This window comes from Leiobunum rupestre, chromosome 8, assembly GCF_980474605.1.
Source record: "Leiobunum rupestre chromosome 8, qqLeiRupe1.1.hap1, whole genome shotgun sequence".
Classification (NCBI taxonomy): domain Eukaryota; kingdom Metazoa; phylum Arthropoda; class Arachnida; order Opiliones; family Sclerosomatidae; genus Leiobunum; species Leiobunum rupestre.
This window is the reverse complement of record NC_143391.1, coordinates 29,443,627-29,465,914: the sequence shown is the minus strand read 5'-3', so window position 1 is coordinate 29,465,914 and position 22,288 is coordinate 29,443,627. Positions and strand designations below refer to the sequence as shown.

The window sequence follows — 22,288 nt, the reverse complement described above, 5'->3', positions numbered from 1 at the left end:
AAGTAAAGTCGCCTAAGGAATTAGATATAGTAGGCTAGAGTAGAGATACTAGCGAAGTTTTGCCAAAAGGAAGGAATGAATCGGTTACGACTCGTCCGAAGACCAGGCTTTCCCCTCTCCGGCTGCGAGAAGAGCAGTCGGCGATCTTGCGGGTGGTAGAGCGTCGGAAACGGGTGGGAAACGGAAGTCGCCAACGCGTTTCCGGTTTTGCAGGAAAAGGACCGAGACCAAATAATCGATATAAAAAATGTTACGCCTGGGCAATAAAAAATATAAAAGGCGCGAATGAAATATACATTGCGTAACACACACGTGTCAATGGGTCAGTGGGGGTCAATGATTTACCACATTGTATCGTTAGGTTGGATAATTCCTATTACTGTAATATGAATCTAAAAAAAAGCCCGCTTGGGCTTAGAGCGGTGCCAGATATAAGGGCTGGTTTGGAAGAGGGCAAACCCGAATCGACGGAGAGCTTCGACGCATAAAACGTTGCGTTAGGCCTAACGGCGATTATTTGCGTCGACGCTGTCCCTTTACAGGGTGACCACAGGAATATTTAGTCATTTTATAGGAAATGATAGCAGTAATTTTGTGTAAATATAGGAAATTATAGGAAAGTTCAGGAAAATTTAGAGGAGATTATAGGAATAATTTTAATATAAAACAAATGCTTTTAAAGGAACTTTGGTTGAATAGAAATATTACATTTAATATGAAAACATCAATGCCCTCGTGACTAGATTAATATAATAATAATTATCAGCTAGGCTAATAACCAAGACACCAACTTAGGCTTAAGTTATCAAGCGACTTTTAAAAGTCATTAATTCAGGTAATATCAAATTTTCATTTTAAAACAGCAGCCAGCCGTAAAAGCCAATGATATTAGTGTTTTAGTAAAAGGCTGACTGTTTTTGAACGCCTTTTATCGACCTTCAAAACTATATTGAAATCAAAGCGTGAAGTACGAAAAATATATCGAAAAATAGGAAAATTATAGTAAGACAATCGAAATATAGGGAAAATTATAAAATATAGGAAGTCTGGTCACCCTGCGTTTAGAAGTTTGTCCTTTTAAGTATTACGAACTGGATTTAAGGAAAATAATGCCATAAAACGAATGCTGAACCTATAGTTGACCCGCTTTAGCTCTAATATAGATTGTAGCTGTCTTCTTAAGTCTAGTTACCGACCAACCGAAAATATTTCGCTTAGGCTATTTTGCGAGGAAAGCTATAAAGATATCGGACTTTAATAAATCCCTCTATCATTCTAGGAAGCGAATGTAAAAATTGCGCCTCTCGCGCAACACCCGCGTTCACGGAGAAGTCAACTGAAGAGTTTGGCCTACTAGCGCTACCACGTATGAAATTCAAAGGCTACATTTATTTGGCAAAAATGTAATTTCCTCGCCTTAATATTTGTACGGACAACTATCACATTGACCACACTGAGGACGCGTAAAAACGTTATAAGCGCTTATAATGGCGCGATAAAAATAAAACGGGGAGATCAAAGTTGACGGCGGAGAAGAGCGAGGTGAGTTAGGAAGTTTGGCGGGCGAGAGAGCGAAGGGAAACGGTAACGACCTGATACGGGTAGTAACCCGTAAAGCTAGATCGAGATGGAGGATCAAACCGACGGAGCAAAAGGAGAGCGCGGAAACGGACGGCGCAAACTTCACCCGATTGCGGAGCTCGGCGGTTGCGCGGGGTCATTGTCGATTTAGGTAGGAAAGACGACCCTAACGGCGTAAAAGACACTAGTTGAGGAGGGTATATAAAAAGAAGAAGGTTCGGGAAGTGGATAGGGCTTACCTCTGGCGGGCGAAGGAGGTCCCCTGACGTCCTGTATCAAGTGATTAGCGACGGCGGGGTGAGGATGGTGGTGGACGCCGCCGCTCAGGTGGACGGGGGTCAGCGGTCCGCAGGGTTCGTCCAAACCGAAACTGCCGCAAGAGCCGCGGTCAGCGGCCCCGGAAGAATAGCTGCTACTGGAAGACGAGGACGAGGACGACGAGGACGACGACGAGGAAGAGGACGCTTGCAGGCTGCCAATCAGGCTGCCGTAGCCGCTGGAGAAGCTGGAGTTGGAGTGGCGGTGGACCTTGGTGTCCGCCATGACCCCGCCAGTGGCGTGAGCCGGTTGCGGCGACGTCTCGCTGTTGGGCACCACCGGAGGGGCCACTTTCTTGATGGAGCTCCTCAGGGTTCCGGTCGAACGCCCGCGACTCTGCGACTGGACGCCGCCTGAAACGATTAAAACGCCAAGATTATATTAAAACCAGGCCGTTAATTGTCGTTTCTCTTAACGCAACGTTTAATATTTCGTTCGATAGAGTACCGCCAAATAGATAGACACGGCCAACCCCGCAGCCACCCGTCACGGACAACGACGCAATCCTATCGTCGTTCTCAATCGGTATATTATTCCCCTTGACCGACTCCACGCGCGCGTTGAAGTAAATAAGCCAAACTCTAATTCGATTTGTACGTACGCCTTCCCGCGAACAAAGGCGCGTTAATAAAAGCTCGAGAGTGCGCGTAAACATATATTTTCACCTCCCCGGTGTCAGAGCCATCGGCGAAGCTAGCACGCGCAAAAATTGAAAAGCCACAATTTCGCGAAGGTCGTTTTATATTTATAGTCAACGCGACGAACGATTATCTAAAAATAAAAGGCAAAGGAGGTCAAAATTATCGAATTATATTCGGATTCGCCTCGAGCGAAAAGCCCCTTCTTTACGCGTGGGTTTTCTAAAATTGAAAGGTCAAGAGGCGCGCTACGAAATGTACGTTGTCGTCGCGTTATCATTACGAATTCATTACGAGACGAATAATTGAACCGTACCGAAATGGTACTCGGCGGGATAAGATCGCGAAAGCCCAAAGAATGTAGCGTAGGTATGTCGAAATCGTAAAGGTCTCGATAGTCCGTAGAAATCCAATTACGTTTCAAAATCGACCGAGCGTAAATACTGAAAATGATCAATATTAATAAACAAGAATAAAGTGTACGGGGAAGGCGAGGTCTTATCAATCCGGCGACACCATTTCTCCGTTTATTGGCCCAACACGAGCGCGGAGGGGGAAGAGCCGCCTTTTTCAATAGACGTTCGGATTTGGACAAGTTCGAGTATATCTCGAAGAAAAAGCTATTTTGGTGGAAGTAATACTATTAAACCGAGGTATAGGCCTTCCTTTTCTCTTCGCCTACACGAATTCGACGGGTTTTTTTTGGCAGTCCAATTTCATTAGGTCAGCGAATTCCATTCAAAACCGAGAAATCGCCGAAGACGGCCGATAAGAAATTTCAGAAAAAGAATAAGATGGCCGATTGACGAACATTGTTGCCCATCGTAGTTCGCTACAAATTCTCGGAAGTCGAGAATCGACTACCGCCGGGATCTTCCGTTTACCATCCCAGCTTGTGGCACTGGGTGAAAACTCGGAACCACTCCTTCCGCGTCGAGTTTGCGAGTTCTCTCCCCACTGGTTTAAGGGGTTTTCCACCGAGCTCTTCGCTTCCCCCTTCCATAAAAACTTGTTCAAGTTAATGGTAATAGTGAGTGTATAGGGGAGCTGTTAGCTCACCACCCGGCCACCTGTTTAAAGGCATTATAAGAAGCTAGATGACCTTAGGTGGTGCCTTAGGTACGAACTGTTATTTACTGGTTTAAAAAAAATAAGACGGATCAATCTTATAAAATGTAAATACGTTTAGTCAAACACAAACACTGGACAACAAATGTATAATTTTCCCTTCAACCGACAAATAAGCGAGAGCCTTAAGAACGGCGCTATAGTTTGCGGAAATTGAGGAGAACCTTGGTGGAATTTGGTAAGAAGGGCGCACCCGAGGCCTCCCTTCGCCGAAAAGTAGAGGATCGAAAAGGAGAAAAGTTAAATGATTAAGAAGAAGAACCATTCGAGTACGAAAACGATTAGAAGAGCGATTCTTTAAAAAGGGAGAGGTTTGAACCATTCATTAGAGTTAGCCCCCTAAAACGCATTACGCTATTTCCGAAACGAAGGCCGTAGCCGACTCCCCATCCGAGCCATTTCGGAAAACAATGGACAGAAAGGGAAAAATCAGGCTCGCGGTTTAAACGAGGCCTCGGACAATTTTTCATCTCAACTGCGGGAAAAAACTTTTAATTAATTCCGCGCATCTCCAAAAACGTTTTCTTTCGACTTTTCAAAACGAATTAGGCGATTAGGTTTTCCGAGCTCAGCGAAACTTAGCCGAATGTCCCGTAGACTTTTCGCGTCCGAGGAAATTCATCTTATTTAACGATGATTATTATTACGCGAAAGTTCCGAATTTTCGTCCGACGAATAAGAGAGCGTCCTCATTGAGAAGGAGTTTTACGCGTGAGACGCCATTCTCGGGGAATTTGGTACGACTTCGCGATTCCTGGTGTGGTAAAAAGCTTGTTTTTATGGACAATTTCTATGCTAAAATTTGGAAGATCCGTCGGCGAAGGGCCCCGGCGACCAAAAAGCGGGTTGATTATTCCGACGCGACTTTAGATAGACATCAAACGGCCGAAAAAGGGACAAAATATTTCCCCCGCTTTTACATGCTTCGCGTTTCCCACACTTTACCCGATACGACGGAACCTTATTGATTACGCGACGTAGTTGGATTGTTTCGGAAGACCGCGAAGTTACTAGGGTTGCCACAGTTTTTTCAAAATCAAATTCCCCGACTTTTCCAGGTTTTCCCTGACCATCTCTGGATATTTTCTCTGACTTATTTTGTGCCAATATTTTGTATTTTTTATCCTATATTTTAGTAAAAGTTTCCTAATTTCAACCGAAATTAATTAATTCCCCGATTTTTAGACTAATTTTTAAAACTCCCTGACTTTTCCCTGATTTGTATACCCATATTCAAATTCTCCGACTTTTAGACTAATTTTTAAAACTCCCTGACTTTTCCCTGATTTGTATACCCATATTCAAATTCCCCGACTTTTCCAGAAATTCCAGGTACCGTGGCAACCCTGGTTATGGTCGTGGCTAGCTTGTTTCTTAGCGTGATATTTTCGAGGGAGGCGCGCGACAAAGGGAATAGCAATCTTATTAAAGTAATATAGGCGGAGGGTTCTTCTCGATACGGCAGGGCTACCGGGGGAGCCATTTCGTATTCCACTTAAAGGCACGCGCGCAGTGTTACCAGACACGCGAAAACGTTTTCTAATCGAATCGAAAGCGTGATCTAAAGGCATGTCGCGAGACGACGCTCTTGGGGGTACATTTTTCGGCAAAAAAATATAGAATTTCGTAGATTTGGTAAGTCGCGATGATTCAATTTTGCGAGAGATTGATTCGGGGGAAAAGTAGCGGTGACCGATATCGCGGGAATTGGTGACGAAGTGAACGACCTTGGCGGCGCCAAAGTAAAATTTAACGAGCCAATATTGATGGAAGCTAGGAACACGCTTAATTGGAATTAATTATCTCCGGCTGCCAGGAAGAACGCGGAACATCTCCTACCGGAACATCAAACGAAGATCTTCGTATAATAAATACGTCATTATTCGCTTTCGATAGTTTTTAATTATTCGCGACTCGACTTTACAGTTTAGGAGAAGAGGGAGAGAAGGTAAAGTTTGCGAAGAGTACCACGCGTTATGAACGCTTTAGAGACGCGGGCTATCAAAGGAGCCGCGATATATTCGAGGGTAAACAACGGAGCGGAGTTTCGGTATGACCCCGAGCGGCGATAGTCGGTCCAGCCCGAGGTTTGGCGTACGAGGACAAATAGGCGCAGCCCGCAGCCCATAATTCGGCCGCATTACGGCGGAAGAGGGCGTGGAACAGAAACAAACGAATCTATATATTAATACGAGGCGGGATTGATTAATACTAAGACGGAAGTTACTTGATAAATAAGATAACGCTCGCCAATTAAGGCGAACACGTCGCCAACTACAAAAGGGGACTGTCGAATATTGGTTTTAGGGTTTTCCGGAGTTCGCTTTGTACCCGCGAAGAGTAACGAGGGGGAAGCGGCACTCGAAAAAAAGTGGACTCCCAAAAGTTACAAACGCGAAAGGCATTTTTGAGACTTTTAAGAGCGGGGTTTGAAGGCCCGCGTAAATCGGCAAATGACACTTTTATCTCTCTTTTATTTATACTTAGAAGTTAAGCGCCCGAACGCTAGGCTTCTGTAGGCTTTGGGCGCGCTGTACCGACGGTTCGTCGACGTATCTTGGCAACGCTTTCGAAACATTCTCAAGTTCCATTCGAAAATTCCGCGCGACTTCGCTGAAGCTCTCTACATTTTATATTCCTTCTGATCGTCAAAACTTTTTTTAGTTTATTTCCCTTTCCCCTACAAAAGCCGACAGTGTAAAAATAGTTTTTTTTACGTCCAAAATACGATCCGGCCTGGGTCCGGCTTTACTTTACGGCCTTTCATCCTCTTCGGCCGTTGGATCATATTTTACGAAGCGGGAACTTTCCAAACCGCGCGTGGACCAAATAGGTTCTACGCCAACTCGGACTATACATTACGGAAATAAACCGGAACAAGTTATCGTCACCTAAAACTAAGCGTTAAGAAGCAAAGCGGCCTTCCAAGGCCGCCGTAACAATACCGGGTGAGCTTAATTTGGGGGTCCAACTGTCAAAACGTATCGTTTCTGCCATCTAGGAGCAACAAACGCAAGGAGAACGCGGCTAGCCTTTAAACACGCTAACGCAATGTTGTGTACAAATTTCATTGGACGAGCCTTTACGTTGAACCTTTTACGGGTGGGGGGAAGACAATTTCCGAATTTTCCCCTTCCGACGGCAGCAGGCGCTAAAGCGTCTAACCAATGAAAATTGTACACACGAAAATGAGCGACTTTTGACGGGTTGCGTTCTCCTTGTGTGGGGTGCTGTGTTTGTCGCTCCTAGCTGCCGTTTTCCCCCAGTAGCGAGATAGAATAGCTAAGTACGGAAGAGTTTTTAGAAGTAGTTTTAGCTCAACGATATAAAGATCTACAACGAAAACTTAAAAATTGAGAGGGTGGTGTAAAAATCGAGGAACTATCTACCTTAGACAAATACAACGTTCTTCCTGGCGGAGGAATAAAAACTGACACCGGGAAAGAGAAACGTATCGATTTTTCGAGAAAGGGCCCTTGAAGAAAATATACGAGCAGCTGGGATCGCGAGGTATATCGGGACTATACTAGATTCCACGGATCAGCCGACTCCGCCATCAACAGTTGATGGAGAATCTTGGAACGGACTTATACCTTCGGACGCGACAGCGGCCTCGAAGTTCGGACTCTAGCCCGCGCCCTTTCTTTACGGTCGCCAAAGAGCAAAGGGACTCGCGCGAAAGATAACTTTCCATTAGCAAATTGACCTATTTGGAGGCTGACCCGCCGCCGCTCCTATAACAGGCCCAAAAACGCGCCCATTCGAGCTCGAGAGCACGTCACCGGTTTGAAAGTCGTTTAGTCGCGCGCACCTCCGTTGATCCGAAGAAACGCCGATCCTATCACTGGACCTACAAAAAATTTAAATTGATGTAGCAAATAAACAGAAATTTATGTTCGGTATTCGGGGACGCGTAAAAGAAGTTAGCGAAACAAGGTATCTTTTTTGAAGTTAAAAGGAACCACGGCTATGGACTGCATCGCGAAGAGTGATAAAATACGATAATAAGTAGAAAAGTCCATCACGAAAAAGGATAAAAAAGTTAAACCCTAATCAAATTTGAAGAAATTTTAAAACTTACAAATAGCTCGTACTGATGAGTCCCAAATAGGACGAAACCGGTCTACCGTTGGATTTTCTGGCTATTTTATTTTATTTTATTTAGTTTTTCACTCGATCCATTTGTTCCGAGATTCGCGTCTTTATAGAGCTCGGCGAAACAGATAAATTAACCGCTAAAGTTTTGATTAACCATAAAAATTACGGTTAACTGTTTATCCATGGATATTAGCCACGGCTATATAGCAATTTAACATGTAAAATAATCGTTTTTCCCGGATAATTTTCGTTTGTGGATAAAAATAAATGAAGTGATTATTTCTTATCCAAACGCCGAGCTCTACGTCTTTATGTTCGCTCGAAGATCAATTGTACGAGTTATTTGTAAGTTTTTAAATTTCTTCAAATTGGATTAGGGCTTAGCTTTTTTATCCTTTTTCACGATGGACTTTTCTAATTATTCGCGTATTTTTTGAAGGTTTAGAGAGGTTTATGGAGCAGTGATGAGCGAAATTGGGAAGCAAATTATCATTTGAGCGAAACGAAAATGAGGTGAGCTTCAATTCCGTCTCTTAAAAGAGCGCGTAAAGAGAGGAGCTGTCCGCTATTTCGCTTCTCAAAATGAGCGCTCATTCTGAGATGCGTTGAGTTGAGCGACTTTTTAAACAAAATGCCCATTCTGTTGCGAGTTTTTTTAAATAATTAAATTAGGCTCAAAATATTAAGGTTAATACGCTACTAACGGCAGTTTACGACTGGGCGCTCTAAAATCACTCCATTTTGGCCATTATAAGAAACAAACTAAATGAAACCAACTGGTAATGGATAACAAAGGAGTCGGCGGCCTATTTCTTTTCCGCGAACGCCATCTGGAAACGAAAAGATAATAAATTTCAGGCGGCAAAAAGCGTAGAGCGCGCGGGAGTGGCGCGAGCTACCCCGCCTCTTTGGAAAATGAGAAAGGAGGAGTTTCTCCCTTTTATTACCGGGAAACGGCCACCTATATCCGAAGTGTCACGTGAAATAAGTTTAGCGTTAAGAACTTAAGGCCCCGATACGTCACCACTACGTCATCCTTCACTGGCGCGCCATCTCTCGGGGGTATACGAAAGCGTAACAAAATGTCCTCCTCGAGAAAAGGAAGGGGAAAATTCCAAATTCTTGGGGCGAGGATGACGTGGGAGGGGACTTCTTTTTCCGCGCTCTTTTTAAAGGAATTGACAGAACGCAGTGACAGATCACCTGACGAACAAAAAAGGGCAGCGAAAAAACAAGCTTTTGCGGAGATGGCCGGACGCAGTCGTCGTTATACTTTTATACGTAAGCGTGTCGTCGTACAGCCCAAAATTACATTTTCCCACCCATATACAACAATAAATAGCCGCTGGCGAGGCTAATATAGTCATAAAAGGGGTAGCGACTACGAGGGGGCTATCAGCGGACCGTGAAATTGGCGGGAACTCCCAGCATTATGTCCGAAATAAAAAAAATGACGTCGTTGAATCGAGCATTAATTATAACGACGGAAACTCAACCCCCTTCCCCGCTTACGGCCGCGCTGACAACTCAGACGGAAAGATGGGCCAAAAATGACGATGAAAAGAATTTTATATACGCGTACTTTCGCCACTTAATTAAAAACGATACGCTTCGGACGGCGTCGCGTTTCAGACCAGCGAAAAGCCAGGTTAATAAACTAAAGAGAATAGACCTAAAAAGCGCGCAAACAAACTAAATTGCGTTGACTAAATTACTCGCGCAAAAGAATTCGTAGCCATTATGTAGACCAAAATAACCAAAACGGAACAAAATAGATCATCGACTGGACGAAGCACTTCAAAACCTCTCTATTGAAGTTTCCCACTTTTGCCAAATTAACAATTATTTGTTTATACATATTACAGGGTCAGTACAGAATATTTAAAATCCTTTAAAGGAATTATAAGAAATTTATCAGTAAAATATAAGTAAATATAGGAAGAAAATGGAGGGGGGGGGGAAATATAGGAATAAAAAAATAAAAAATAGGAGAAAATTAATTATACAATATAATTGTTTTAAGGAGGAATAAAGTTGATAACCGAAAAAATAAATTAATTAAAAGTAAGAACCATCTTTATTGATTTAAAATATCACTTTTTCGAAAAAAATAAAATATCAACTATTTTAATTGTTTCACTTTTGAGTTACAATATAGGGAATTTTATGAGATTATAGGAGAAAAGACGAAGGACGTGAAAAAAATATAAATATAGGAACTGTGGTCACCCTGATAATTACTATGACAATTTTCAGAGTTTTCCCCAATCCACCTCTCGATCTGTCAGCAAGTTCCTCTCCTTAAAAGTCAGTCAAAACGACCCGGCATTTCACTGGTTTCTTAAGTCTTCAAACGCGCGAGGGTGAAGGGTTTCCTTATCCCCTCCCTCTCGTGACGGAGGACAACTCGACAGTCATAACTTGTAAGTATAAATAAATATACAGTTGGCGAATAAAATATTCAAATCTGAAATGAATCTACAAAATTGCGCCTTTTATAATTCGAGAAAGCGTAAGATACGCAAATTAGCTTCAATTCCAAGGTTTTCCACGGTGTCGGTCTAAAGGAATCAGCAAATTTACAAAGGAAAATGCGCGATAATTGATGTCTTTTCGGTAGAGGGGCAAATTCCACTTTTCTTAGAACCGTATACACCCAAGGTTGATATAGTCATTACAAATTGTAAAAATCGAAATACTTTCTAACAAACCGGTAAAGCGTTATTAATTTATTATTAGCGTACGTACAATATTTTATCGGTCGAGTTAATCTTCGTGGCGTGTTATTATTTAAATTAATTCCGAGGATGTCAAGAACGGAAAGAAAACAAAAAAGAATGACGATACCGCGATAAAATTAAATTAAATTGCAAGAAAAAAGCTATTAGCGAGAACGGCGCAAAAAAAATGAAGCAGAGCCAAAAATAAGAAGTGTGTCTCTTGAAAAATGTCGATAAAAGAATGGCGTATATTTAGGGAAAATTAAGGGACGCGTCATGATAAACTTCGGGTTCGATTCTAACGCGTAAACTTCACCCCCTCCGCGACCTTAACCCGAATCGTCAGCTGGGTTCAATCCAAAGACTTCAAAAGAGCGCGCGCCCTTTCCACTTGATAATAGCGCGAAGCACCTGAAGCCACTCGAAGGCAAATTTCGCCGGGAACTCGAGTGGCCGCGCGTGCGATCGAGAAAGAGCCCTGAAGATTTTTTCGGGATTTTTTTTAGCCAAAAAGTCCCGGGACCCTAACTTTATTTCGCTTTGAATATTTCGAAGCCGGCCTCAAGATAGAAAAGAAAATTAAATCTTTATTTTTCGTTGGAGCAAGAAACCTAATACGAGTGCACTCTTCTTCTCAGAGCGTAACTATATAAAATTTCCAAGTTATAAATACGCCCACTCGTTCCTCTCCCCTTTATCACAAGTATTCCAAGGGGGGGACCCTTTTAAGAAGAGAGTATGCCAGTGGTTCCGAAGTGACTGGGTACGGGGAGTCGGACATTTGCATACAAAGGAAGCGTTTTGTCGTGTCTTTCGCGTAACAACTTCACGCGTTACGTAAACATTTTTGTCCCAGTTCAAGATTTCGCTTACATTAAAAGAAGTGAGACGAAATTCTTTTAAGTTGCCTTATTTTTGAAACTGGGCAATAAAAGTAATGTTTCTAGTCAAGCGCCTTATGAATAGCGGATCCTTGTGCTACGTCAAATGCGTTTGCACGCGCTCTAGTTCTTCTCAAGTACGGCTTTGCAAACGGCGTTCACTTTTAAACTACAATTTTTCTTCGAGCTAATTGCGTTGGTACGATAGAAGCTGACAGTCATCGATGCACATATCACGATTCGCTAAATACGAAAATTAAGATCCATTATGTCCACGGTTAATACTATCTAATTTAAAAGTTAATATTAAAATCACGACGGATGATCGGTGTATAATTTAGCAAATCATATTTTAAAATCTAATTGAGCTAGCTTTTGAGCCGGGGTCCTCATCAGGCTATTTTCTATACAATGAATTTGCAGGGTGACCAGCGAAAGGCTTTGAAAATTTTACAGGAAAGATAGGAATTTTAGAGGTGAATTATGGGAAAATATAGGAAACTAAAAAGGCGAATTATAGGAAACTAAATAGGCGAATTATGGGAAAATAACAAAATATAGGAAACTAAATAGGCGAATTATAGAAAAATATAGGAAACTAAATAAGCAAATTATAGGAAACTAAATAGGAAAAATAATAAGGTAATTATTGTATATTTGTATACTTTGACTCGAATCACGTAGAACATGGATAATTTTAAATTTATACTGCTTTCTTACACTATGGATCACTTAGCGGATTTACAAAGCCCGTACATTTCCAGATTTTGTTCGAAAGTGGCAGTGTTTTTACTAGATGTTTTATGACACGTACAAAAAAGTGATTTCATTTTCAAAAGACCGTTAAATTATAGGAAAATAATGGAATTTATAGGAAGGCATTAAAAATATTTAAGTCTGGTAATTGTTTCCTAATATTTTCAGTGTGGTATTATTACATTTTTTATAATTCTATATTTTACAGATAATCAACCAACATTTATTTTAATACAAGTCTACCACAGCGTTTTATATCTATATTCCCTGGTTTAATATTTAATTTTCATCTATTCTTTATATATACGCTTTCCTTTAACGTACGTTTACAAAAGGTTTCTTTACATATTATTTTAGCGTCATCCCATTTAATTTTTGTGATAAGTGTAGGGGTAATGCCTTGTCTATATCATAATCGTTAACATAATTTATTATTTTTTACGTTCGTTTATGCGTTTTTTTGAAAAATCTGTGTATGACCAACGTTACAATTGCACGGTATTTCATATACGATTCCTGTTTCATCTACGGGGTTTGATTTGGGTTTATTTTTAATTATATTGAGCTTAATTCCTTTGTTTATTAAACTAATATTTTTATTATTTAACTGTATTGGTTTTTTTTTCTGGAATAGCTTTATATGTGGGTAAAACCAACATTTAATTTTTATTTTACTCATTTAGTATTTTAATGTTTATTACCATATTTTCGTTAAATATTTTATAAACCAAATTTCTGGGGTAACCACAATTTTCTAATAAAACAAATAGTTATAAAGATTATTAGCATTATTAGCTAATCGTGAATATCTTTATATTTAGAATATTGTTGGCAACACGACTACTTCGCTGACATTAAACGAATGATGAAACGGTGAAAGAATGTGGGTTTTGCCACAACAACGGCATTAAGGCACACTTACGACATCGCCTACAACGTATATTTTACTCCCGAGATAAAAACGACTAGATTATTTTAAATATTACAAATTTCACCAAAAACCCTAATGTTTAAATTACTTCATACACCTTCTAACTTAAGTCATTATGATAGCTCTGAAAATAGAATAAAATCCTAATTGATAACGCCATACAAACGCCTCGAAGCTTTCTCTAGCGAAAAAACTCTTTCAAAATAAATATTACATAAATTATGACGAACGAAGGATCGTTAATATAGCATCGTGATCAGCCGGCTCATTTACATCAGCTCGAAATTTCCTAATAGCCTCACACGCGAGCGATCATTTATTCATTTTCTTTTTTCACCTGCTAAATTCAGCGCGGGGAAAAGTACGATATCCGAACGCCTTACTAACCGCCGAAATGAAAACCTGGGTTTAAATAAAGTGAACGAAGACCCTTCTACTATGCAGCGTCCTAGAACCGAACAACGAATATCTAAAAGAAGTTAGTTTAAAAATGAAAACGCGCGGAGGAAGTGACGAAACCGAAAGGGCTAAGAAAATGGGGGCGGAATATATTTACGAATTTTTTCGTTATTTTAAAAAGAAATTCCCATTTCTTTTCGTAAAAAACTGCCGAAACAAAGTCACGAACAGAAATAAAATTTACATCAATTTAGCTTGGGTAATCGCAGTCGGGCTCAGCTGGCATTTATATCCGCAGAAGCGGTATTAAGGGTGGAGTCGATGTTCACCTAACATTTAGGAGAACGCTGAAGAAAGGAGGGTATTCGAGCCTGACTAAACCGTCAGCTCCGTTCGAGGTAATTCAGGGACGATGATGTCAGCTGAGCGTAAAATTTAATATAAAATAGCCTTATAGGAGCTACTCGGTGAACAAAAACTGCATTCCCGACGGAAATAAAATCTACCACCTTTTATATATATAAAACCTATATAAGAAAGTAGTATAAAAGCCAGACACATAAAATGTACGGGTAAAAGAAAAAAGGAGTTAATACAGATATATAAAATATATTTTTTTCTTTCTCCAAAAATGACAAATGAGTAATCTTCCTTTGGTAGAAAATATGAAATTCTCCGGCGAATACAGACAGGTACGGGGGTTTTTTTTTATATATGTAACTATAGTGCAAAAGATGATTAACTCATAGCGCACCCCAAGGCAAGGCCAGGTAGACGGCGGAAATTTCACAGACCGACTAACGTGAAAATGTTGTAAGTTAGGATAAGGCGGACTTTCCCTTCGTCCAGCCTTTGAAAGAAATGCCACGTTACTAGACGAGGAAAGGAAAGAAGTAAGAGTATAGAAAATTGGGGGAGATGGGAAACTAGTTTAGTTCGACTACCTTTTTTACGATTGGCGCTCGCTTCGAGCACTTATATCATAAGTCGATATAGTACCTTTCGTAAGTATAGCTCTTTAGTACATATTCCGCGGAGAGCTAGTCGACTAATGACGTTATCAGAAAGAAAAAAACAAGTTTGCCTCGCGTCGAGGAAAAAGCGAAGATGAAACTGGATAGTTAAGTTGGGTAAAAACGTTTGAACGTAAAACGTAAGCCACGTTCACACTTGCCCTCGGAAACGTTTTGCCTCGTTTCGATCTGGCTGCACTGCCGTGCAAAGCACAAAAGTATTAACGACCAAATTTACAGAGTTTGGTTTTATTTCACCATATCTTATACGTTAAATTCAATTTTGAACTAATTTTCGAATTTAAAATTTTTGTTCTTAGAGAAATGACTTGTTGCAAAACGCATTATTTTAGGGTTTTGCATTATTTTCAAACAAAAAACGCATTAATGTGTTAATTTTCTTTAAAAGTCAAATCAAGACGCATTTTTTTCGCGTTTTAAGACATAAATAGTCCAACATATACGTGGTAAAAAGCATTTTTTTAATGATATTTCTGAAATATCGTTTGCCCTGTAAATTGTTTAGTACTAGAATATAATTTGAGTTGAGAAATCCAAGTCTTCTATATAAACTTGAAAGAAGTAAGTTGGGGTATCTTAAGGCAAAGAAAGTTTGAATTTCACGGGTTTTCTCCATATTTTTGTTCTGGTCGTTAATGCTTTTGTGCTTTGCATGGCAGTGCAGTTCGTAGCGTTTGGAAAACTGTTTGTTCACGCGTTCGATTTCCCATGAGTTAATACAGTCGGAAAATTAGGAGTTCGTCTGCTCGCGCATTTGAGTTACGTTTTAAAAATTGAAAACGCAGGCATACAGAAGAAATTTGTTAATAAAAAATAAATAGACAAAGTTGAAAGACTGTAGAGACTTGGCACTTCGTAGCTTTGGCCATGGCCGCCATTGTGGTCATATTTTTCTCCCCGCGATAAAAACTATTGAAAAAAAAACTGACGTAGCACTGCGAAGTCCCTATTCTAAAAAATTCATAACAATTTTTCCAAGCACAAAAAATCCACGATTGTCGATTTTCTTAAAAAAGCTCATGGCTCCGCCGAAGCGATCTGAAACGCTGGGACGCTCGCAACGTTTCCGAGGGTAGGTGTGAACGAGGCTATAGAAACGTCGTACTTATAGAATATATATATATATATGATAAACTTATAATCATTCGACCATAAGGAAAAACGAGTCCATAAAAATACCTCCGCGTAGCGCGCGAATTGGAGAATAATTTCAAATAACGCCGTAGCACCGAATTTTCGAATTGGCTAAAAATTGTATTTTGAAATAGGTAATATTATTCGAAATCACATTTGGATGCTAAGAACGTTTGAAAACGCCATGAAATGAGAATATGGCTTATTTTTTCGAATGAAAATTCATATTCCAACGAGGGAATATAAAAGGCGGAATGACGGAGTCGCGTGTGTGGGCCAATTTATATTCCAAAGCAGCCAATACTATAGATTTTATGGATCGCGAGAAGGGGGGGGGGGCTGTCAAAGATTCTTCAGGTCTACGTCCTACATTTTTCATATCCCTTCAATAAAAAAATTCGTGTAAATTTCGAAATATTTGATAAAAAAGGCTGTTTCCCCATATTCCGAATCCCCTCGTGAAAACAGTTTCGTAATAAAATTAATATTAGAAGGCGGCTTTTAGATTATTTTCCCCGAATGAACGGAGCTTCCAAATTTATTAACTAATGGCGAAGAGTAATGGAAAAAACACCGCGAAGAAAATAAACTTTAATAAATTGTCTTCTATTAGCTGGGCGAAGGTTTTCCGCTGCAAAATCTTATTAACTACGCGCGTCGTTTATTTCCCGATACCGGGGCTCTGGACAACAACGAAAACATCTCCACTCTTTCACGCCACTAATTAATCCTGGAGATTATAGAAACTCCTAAATCGATAAGAAAAAAGGCGCGATGATTATAGCCGGCAGTTCTTAGTCCGGACGCCCGGGTAGGCTCCCAAAAACTGGCAGTTCCGAGTATAGAGAACCGAGGGCGTTATATCGGTGAGGGTAATCTTCGGAAAGGGGCCCATATCAGTTCGCGGAATCTGGCGAAACGAAAGGGTGCGAAGAATTTTTGATTAAAAGCCATAAAAAGAGGGCGGAGGGGATCATCGCGAGACCATCAAATAAAAAGCTGTTGCGCCGGTACAACAAAAAAACTGACCAAAAGACAAAGGCCTGTCAACATCATTAAGGACCAACTAAACCATTCTTTCCGTAGAGCAAACAGTCCGTGTTACTTGGATATACTTTGAGGGAAAAGCTCTACGCTCTCGAGACTGGAAGCGCCATGTCAGGTTACGATCGCGTCCTCTTAGTCTCCTAACCGTGTCTCGTCCCGACAACCAAAAACTACCGGTTTATCCAGCGTGTAAGTACTTGGCTATTGGAAGCTGGTTAGCGGATAGCGCGTTTAAGGCGCGGATAACGTCTTCCATCCGCCCATTACGGTTTCGGGTAAGGGAAGAATAAGAGAGTGGCTAGACAGCAATCTCGATCAACAATCATTTCAGCCTAAAGTTTCGACGGGAACCGATCTTAAATAGAGATTCCAAAAACACAAGACCATGAGAGGGGGGTGTTACGTCAAGGCTGAAGACAAAGACCCGATCTAACAAAGGCTAAAAGATTATTACATCTCTTTTCGCCATGTCCGTGGTATTAAATTGATCACATTAAAGGTTTGGCTTTTAGACGAAAGTTTCCCACTTAGAGCTTCGAAATTCAAAGGATCTATAGGCTAAACAAATTCTTGAAATGCGAATAATATCAAACGTTAATAAACAGTAGGGTTACCAGATTTTTCCGAATCATATTCCCGGACTTTCTCTGACAATCCATCCACGCGCGCCGCTGGGATTTCTTACCAAGAAGCCACTGCTCGATTAAGAGGCCCTTCGCCCCAATATTTTCAATGGAAAATTGGCCGTCTTTTGAAAGATTTCACTGGCCATTTCCAGAGAGTTCCGCCGATTTCTTATGGCAAAATTAGGTTCAGCTAAAATTATATTATCTAACTTTTTTATTTTAATTTTCATTACTTTCCCAGTTTAACTAGTCTAATTTTCATCGATCACTTTAAATCCAAAATAAGACATTTTTGGTTTTTATTTTTATCCAAAGCAAAGAATTTAGACCCCGGGAATGGAAAGAAAAACCGTTAATGTCTCGGTTTCGAGTTGACGGGAGAGCTTCCGGCTAGGCGAATCAATAGAACCGGAAATAAGCCTGTCAACCTAGGTTTGCCTTTGGAGGCTAGGGACAAGCAAATTATACTAGGTGGAGCTGCAGTTTCCATTCCTGGGGTCTAAATTCTTTGTCCAAAGTTAATGAATTTACTTCAGATTTCTTTGACTTTATTTCAAATACTCCACTTTAGTATTTGTGGTTCCATTCTAAGCAGGGTTCATACAACTAATGGCCACCTGATCTCCCTGATATCTCCAGATTTTCCCACGGATATTTCCCTGATTTTTTCACGTGTAAGATAAGCACGATAAAAATTAACAGGGTTGCCACAAAATTTTGAGATTCAAATTCCCTGACTATTCCCCGACCATTTTAAGAGATTTTCCCTGACTTTTTAAGGCCAAATTTTTATTTTATATTTGACTTTTATCAGAAGTTAATAAATTTAAATGGACTTATATTTAAGTAAAAAGGTTATTGCAATTTTGAAAAAATTAGCCAACTTTCAAGGAAATAAATGATAATCATAGAATTTATCATAGATATGGTCTAAAAAATAACCTTAAAAAAGTGCCAAGATAAAATTTAATTCCCTGACTTTTTAGGTCAATTCTTAAATTCCCTGACTTTTCCCTGACGTGTGGCAACCCTGATTAAGATTTACAGAGTAACTCATTTCATGAGTGTGGTTTAATCTAAATTGGTTCCATATCATCATATAAAAGGTGTAACTAAGTCAAATATCAGAATTATTGGTGCCAGGTAAATATTTTTTTTTATTAAAGTTATTTAAGTAAATTTGTACTCATAAGGGAAAACTCTCTGAACTCCCATAAATTTCCCCGATTTTTTAAAAAAAAATGGGAATTTGCCTGACTTTTCTGTCGACAATAGAATTCCTTGATATTTCCAGGATTTCTAGGTCTGTGTGAACCCTGCCTAAGAGACATTTTGAAAGCCGAGATTATTTAAATTTAGTCAAAACGAGAGAAGTTACCGAATGTATTATCCGGGTTTTTTCCCGCGTTTTACGTTCAATCGCGTCAACTAATAGGGACTTGGCAGTGCTACGTCAGTTTTTTTTAAATAGTTTTTATGGTGGGGAGAAAAATAATACCACAATGGCGGCCATGGCCAAAGCTACGGAGTGCCAAGTCTCTATTGTCCGAAAAATATGATCCAATTAATTTCCTCCAGTCCAGCTAGCCAGTTACGAATAGTTGGACACCGTGGGTTAGCAATTTTATGTAGGAGAGTAGTTTTATTCGGCCACAAACGGTAAACAATCGAACTATAAGAAAATAATAAACAATAGAGCCTATAATCTAGCGAGTAAGAAAGGGCGTACTCGCTGCTAGAAAACTATGGATAAAAATGGCTCCCAATAATATATTCAAGGTATTAAGGGCGAGAGATATTCGCGGCTGTCGCGAAATACGCGGATATGTTTATAGCAATATCGAGGTTCCCCGCCCGCGATGGGAATTCGCACACTGCGGAGGAGAACAATGGGAAGATGCGCAGCCAGGCAGGCAACCACGCTCGGAGAGAGGCGGCCTGTCCCAACCATCATTTCGTCATTCCACGCTTAATCGACACATTTTCAATCAATAAATTCCGTCTGTGGTCGACCGTCCCCTCCCCGCGTAACGTCCGTCTTCGACGAAGGTACACGACGCGAAAAAACGCGTCAAACGAGGCTTAAGGATTCCTTTGTTCCACGGTTAGCGTACAAAAGAGATGATAGCCCCAATTTGGTCGAATGGGAAGGGGGAAATCTACCCCCCCCCCTCTCTTTCCGCATTTTCATGGAAAATAGACATTAATAGGTCGTTTAATTTCGAACGAACCCAGGGCAGCGCCATTTTGGAAAGTTCTTCAACAAACCTAAAATGGCATCTATTAGACGCTAGAACGCGGGGTACTATCGGACACGAGCTATTCGACGCTTAGGAAGCAATGACTGGGAAAATGGTAGTCGTTGTTAATGTCCTAGAGGCTTGGAAATTTAAATAATGATAACTAGCGGGGACCCAACCATTAAGAACTAAGGGCCCTAATTAAGAGCTTAATGTCCCCTCCCCTTTTATTCCGAAACTGTAACGGATACACCGCGCGACGTGTACCTGCCAGCGGATACATTGAAACGGATGAGTCTAGACAACATTTTATTGTACGCCTACCTACAAATATTTAAAAAAGAAACTTAGGCTTCGCGCCATTTAAACCAAAGCGAAGGGGAGCGGGGGGCTGATAAATGAATAAAAATAAGAGAGCCGTGGCGGAGATGGGGAGGGGGAGTAAATTTATCGCCAAACCGTCCCAAGGCCCATTAAAGACACCGAGAATCCCTGATATGAAAAAACAATTCGGATGCCATTGTTTTTCACAGCAGACAATGACGGATGGATCGCGTTGAGAGGCCGTGTGAGGTTGAAAGTTCTTCCAGCCTGATAAAATAAACATAGGCCTACTCTACGTGTAAAGCGCCTACGATCATCCGTATATGCCGAAGGGTCGCTGATGTAAATATCCTTGAAAAGACATTCGCTCCCCGAGCCAAAAGGTGGTAACTCGATTTACGTCGATTTTTCGCGTTACTTACGACCGGTTACCGATAAGGAAAGAAAACCACGTCACATAGCCCCGAGGTTGAAAATTAAACCAAGCAGATACGTCGTTCACGCCCCGAGCGACTCGAGTTTATCCGGCGACTACAGTCTCATCATTTAGATATTAAAATTACGTTATTATCTGGACATTATCGCTTTCAAAGTGTTTTTTTTTCTCTGTCGATTTTTCTTTGAATTCGCGAATTGTGGCTAAAAATGGAATCGGCGGGGGTGCGTAAATCATCCATTACGATAAAACGTCCAATTAAAGGGTCACGTGACCACTTCCTTTCAGCCCCCTCCCCGTCCGTCCATAGGCCCAAAACAAAATGGCGATAGTAAAAAGCTTCGTCAATATCAGAGCGTGCTAGAATGGGTGGTAGAAAAGTCAAGTCAGGCGGGGATATGAAATATCAGTCGACTTTGCAAGGCCGATAGCGGAAGGGGGCATCTCTCTTTCCGCAGACTGAACACATCGCGAGTCCAAAGTCCCCGCATCTGCAGACTCAGAGTCCTACGAGAGGGCCTTTTCGGGGAGGCTAAATTTGTCAGATTCAAATCCTAGCTTAGCGAAAATGGGGAATATTTCACCAGGGGGACGGGGTATTAACCTAAAACGCTCGTGGGTGGATTGGGAGGGAAATATAGCGCCCCTCGCTCTCCGCCGAATGAAGGGCGCCCCTTAGCCCCTCCTGGTTTTATGATCGCCACGCGTAAGTATTTGTTACAGGCTTTATCCCCGAAATAAGGACTATCTCAACCAACCAACCGAGGCTTACCTAACAGTTTCGTTCGTAGCTAGGAGGAGTACGCTCGCTATACGGCCAAGACGTAAAAAAATTACTTCTGGGGACAAATTTTATTATTTAAGGCGACGGGGGTTTCTCGAGAGTGCCACTGTGCCTGCGAGGAAAATAGGGTATCCATAAAGCCACGACAACTTTTAAAGAGTGTCGCGAAACCTAATTGCAGCTGGCGCCCTTAATAGACAATACATCTACAGCGAGGTTAACGTTGTTACGTCCTAACAGTATATAGGGGTGCAGTCTAGCCCCTCCCCCTGCCGCTTCAATTCACCACCAAGCACCGAGACCTCTTGAAGCCGCCGCAACTGGGGTACTTATTTTGTCCCGTAGCTTCGCGCACCCAGAACGAAAAAGGAGACAATACCCAGATACGTTTTCCAAACATTGGGGACAAAAACATTTCCTCTTTAGAAAAAGCGAAAAATAAAAAAGATTTTGCGGAAAAAAAATACGGGCTGTTTTCTTTTCCCGTCCGTAATCTCCGTGTTTTCTCTCACTTTAGAAGACCTAGGCCTAACGATAAAAGCCTCAGATAAGGTTCGTTTGCCCTCATATTCGTATGACATTAAGGATTTAAAAATTTCCTCCATAAAAGTGACTAAAATAAAAGTTCCTACTTACTGAATATCTTTCTAGGCATCGTTTTTATTTATCCGGTCGACTCGTACTTTATGACTAATAAAAGGCGGTTGAAATTGTTCGAAAAACGCGATCTTTGGCACTTTAAATTCATTTTTGTTTACAACACAATTTTCTTTGGTTATACGTACGCTGGTGGGTGGGTAAATTTACAAAGGCGTCAATTTTGGGTTATTTTTCGCATTTTTTTGCCAATAGCCGATCACTTAACGAAACGCGTAATCGACGCGGAAATATTTCCGATTATCTGCCAAAAATATCACACACTCCCTCGCTATGTTTCGAAACGCTAAGCCTACTTCGAACAAAAGTTTGGGGTTAAAAACAAAGTCTCTCGCGCACTTTTCGACGCGTTTAACTTTTAAAATGTCGAAAGAAATCTCCGCCAGAGGGCAAAGATTGTAGAGCGGATAGCAGTTTGCTTTAGTAACCGGTAAACTCGAATAAGTTATCACTGATCCGTAAAAACTAACAACAAAGTGGCCGAGTTTTTAAAATCGATTAGAAATCCATTTAGTATTGTCGAAACGAAAAGCGAACCTTTGTCCGTTGTCTGACG

At 40.9% G+C, this 22,288-nt stretch overlaps 1 protein-coding gene across 1 annotated transcript in view; it reads right to left on the bottom strand.

Annotated features, from left to right (window-relative positions):
* Positions 1 to 22,288, bottom strand: part of LOC149933070 (uncharacterized) — a 165,848-nt gene that overhangs the window by 17,946 nt on the left and 125,614 nt on the right. The window contains exon 10 of the mRNA XM_090156959.1: positions 1,821 to 2,252. Coding sequence (XP_090013085.1) covers positions 1,821 to 2,252 — 432 coding nt within the window. The remainder of the gene's footprint in view (positions 1 to 1,820; positions 2,253 to 22,288) is intronic.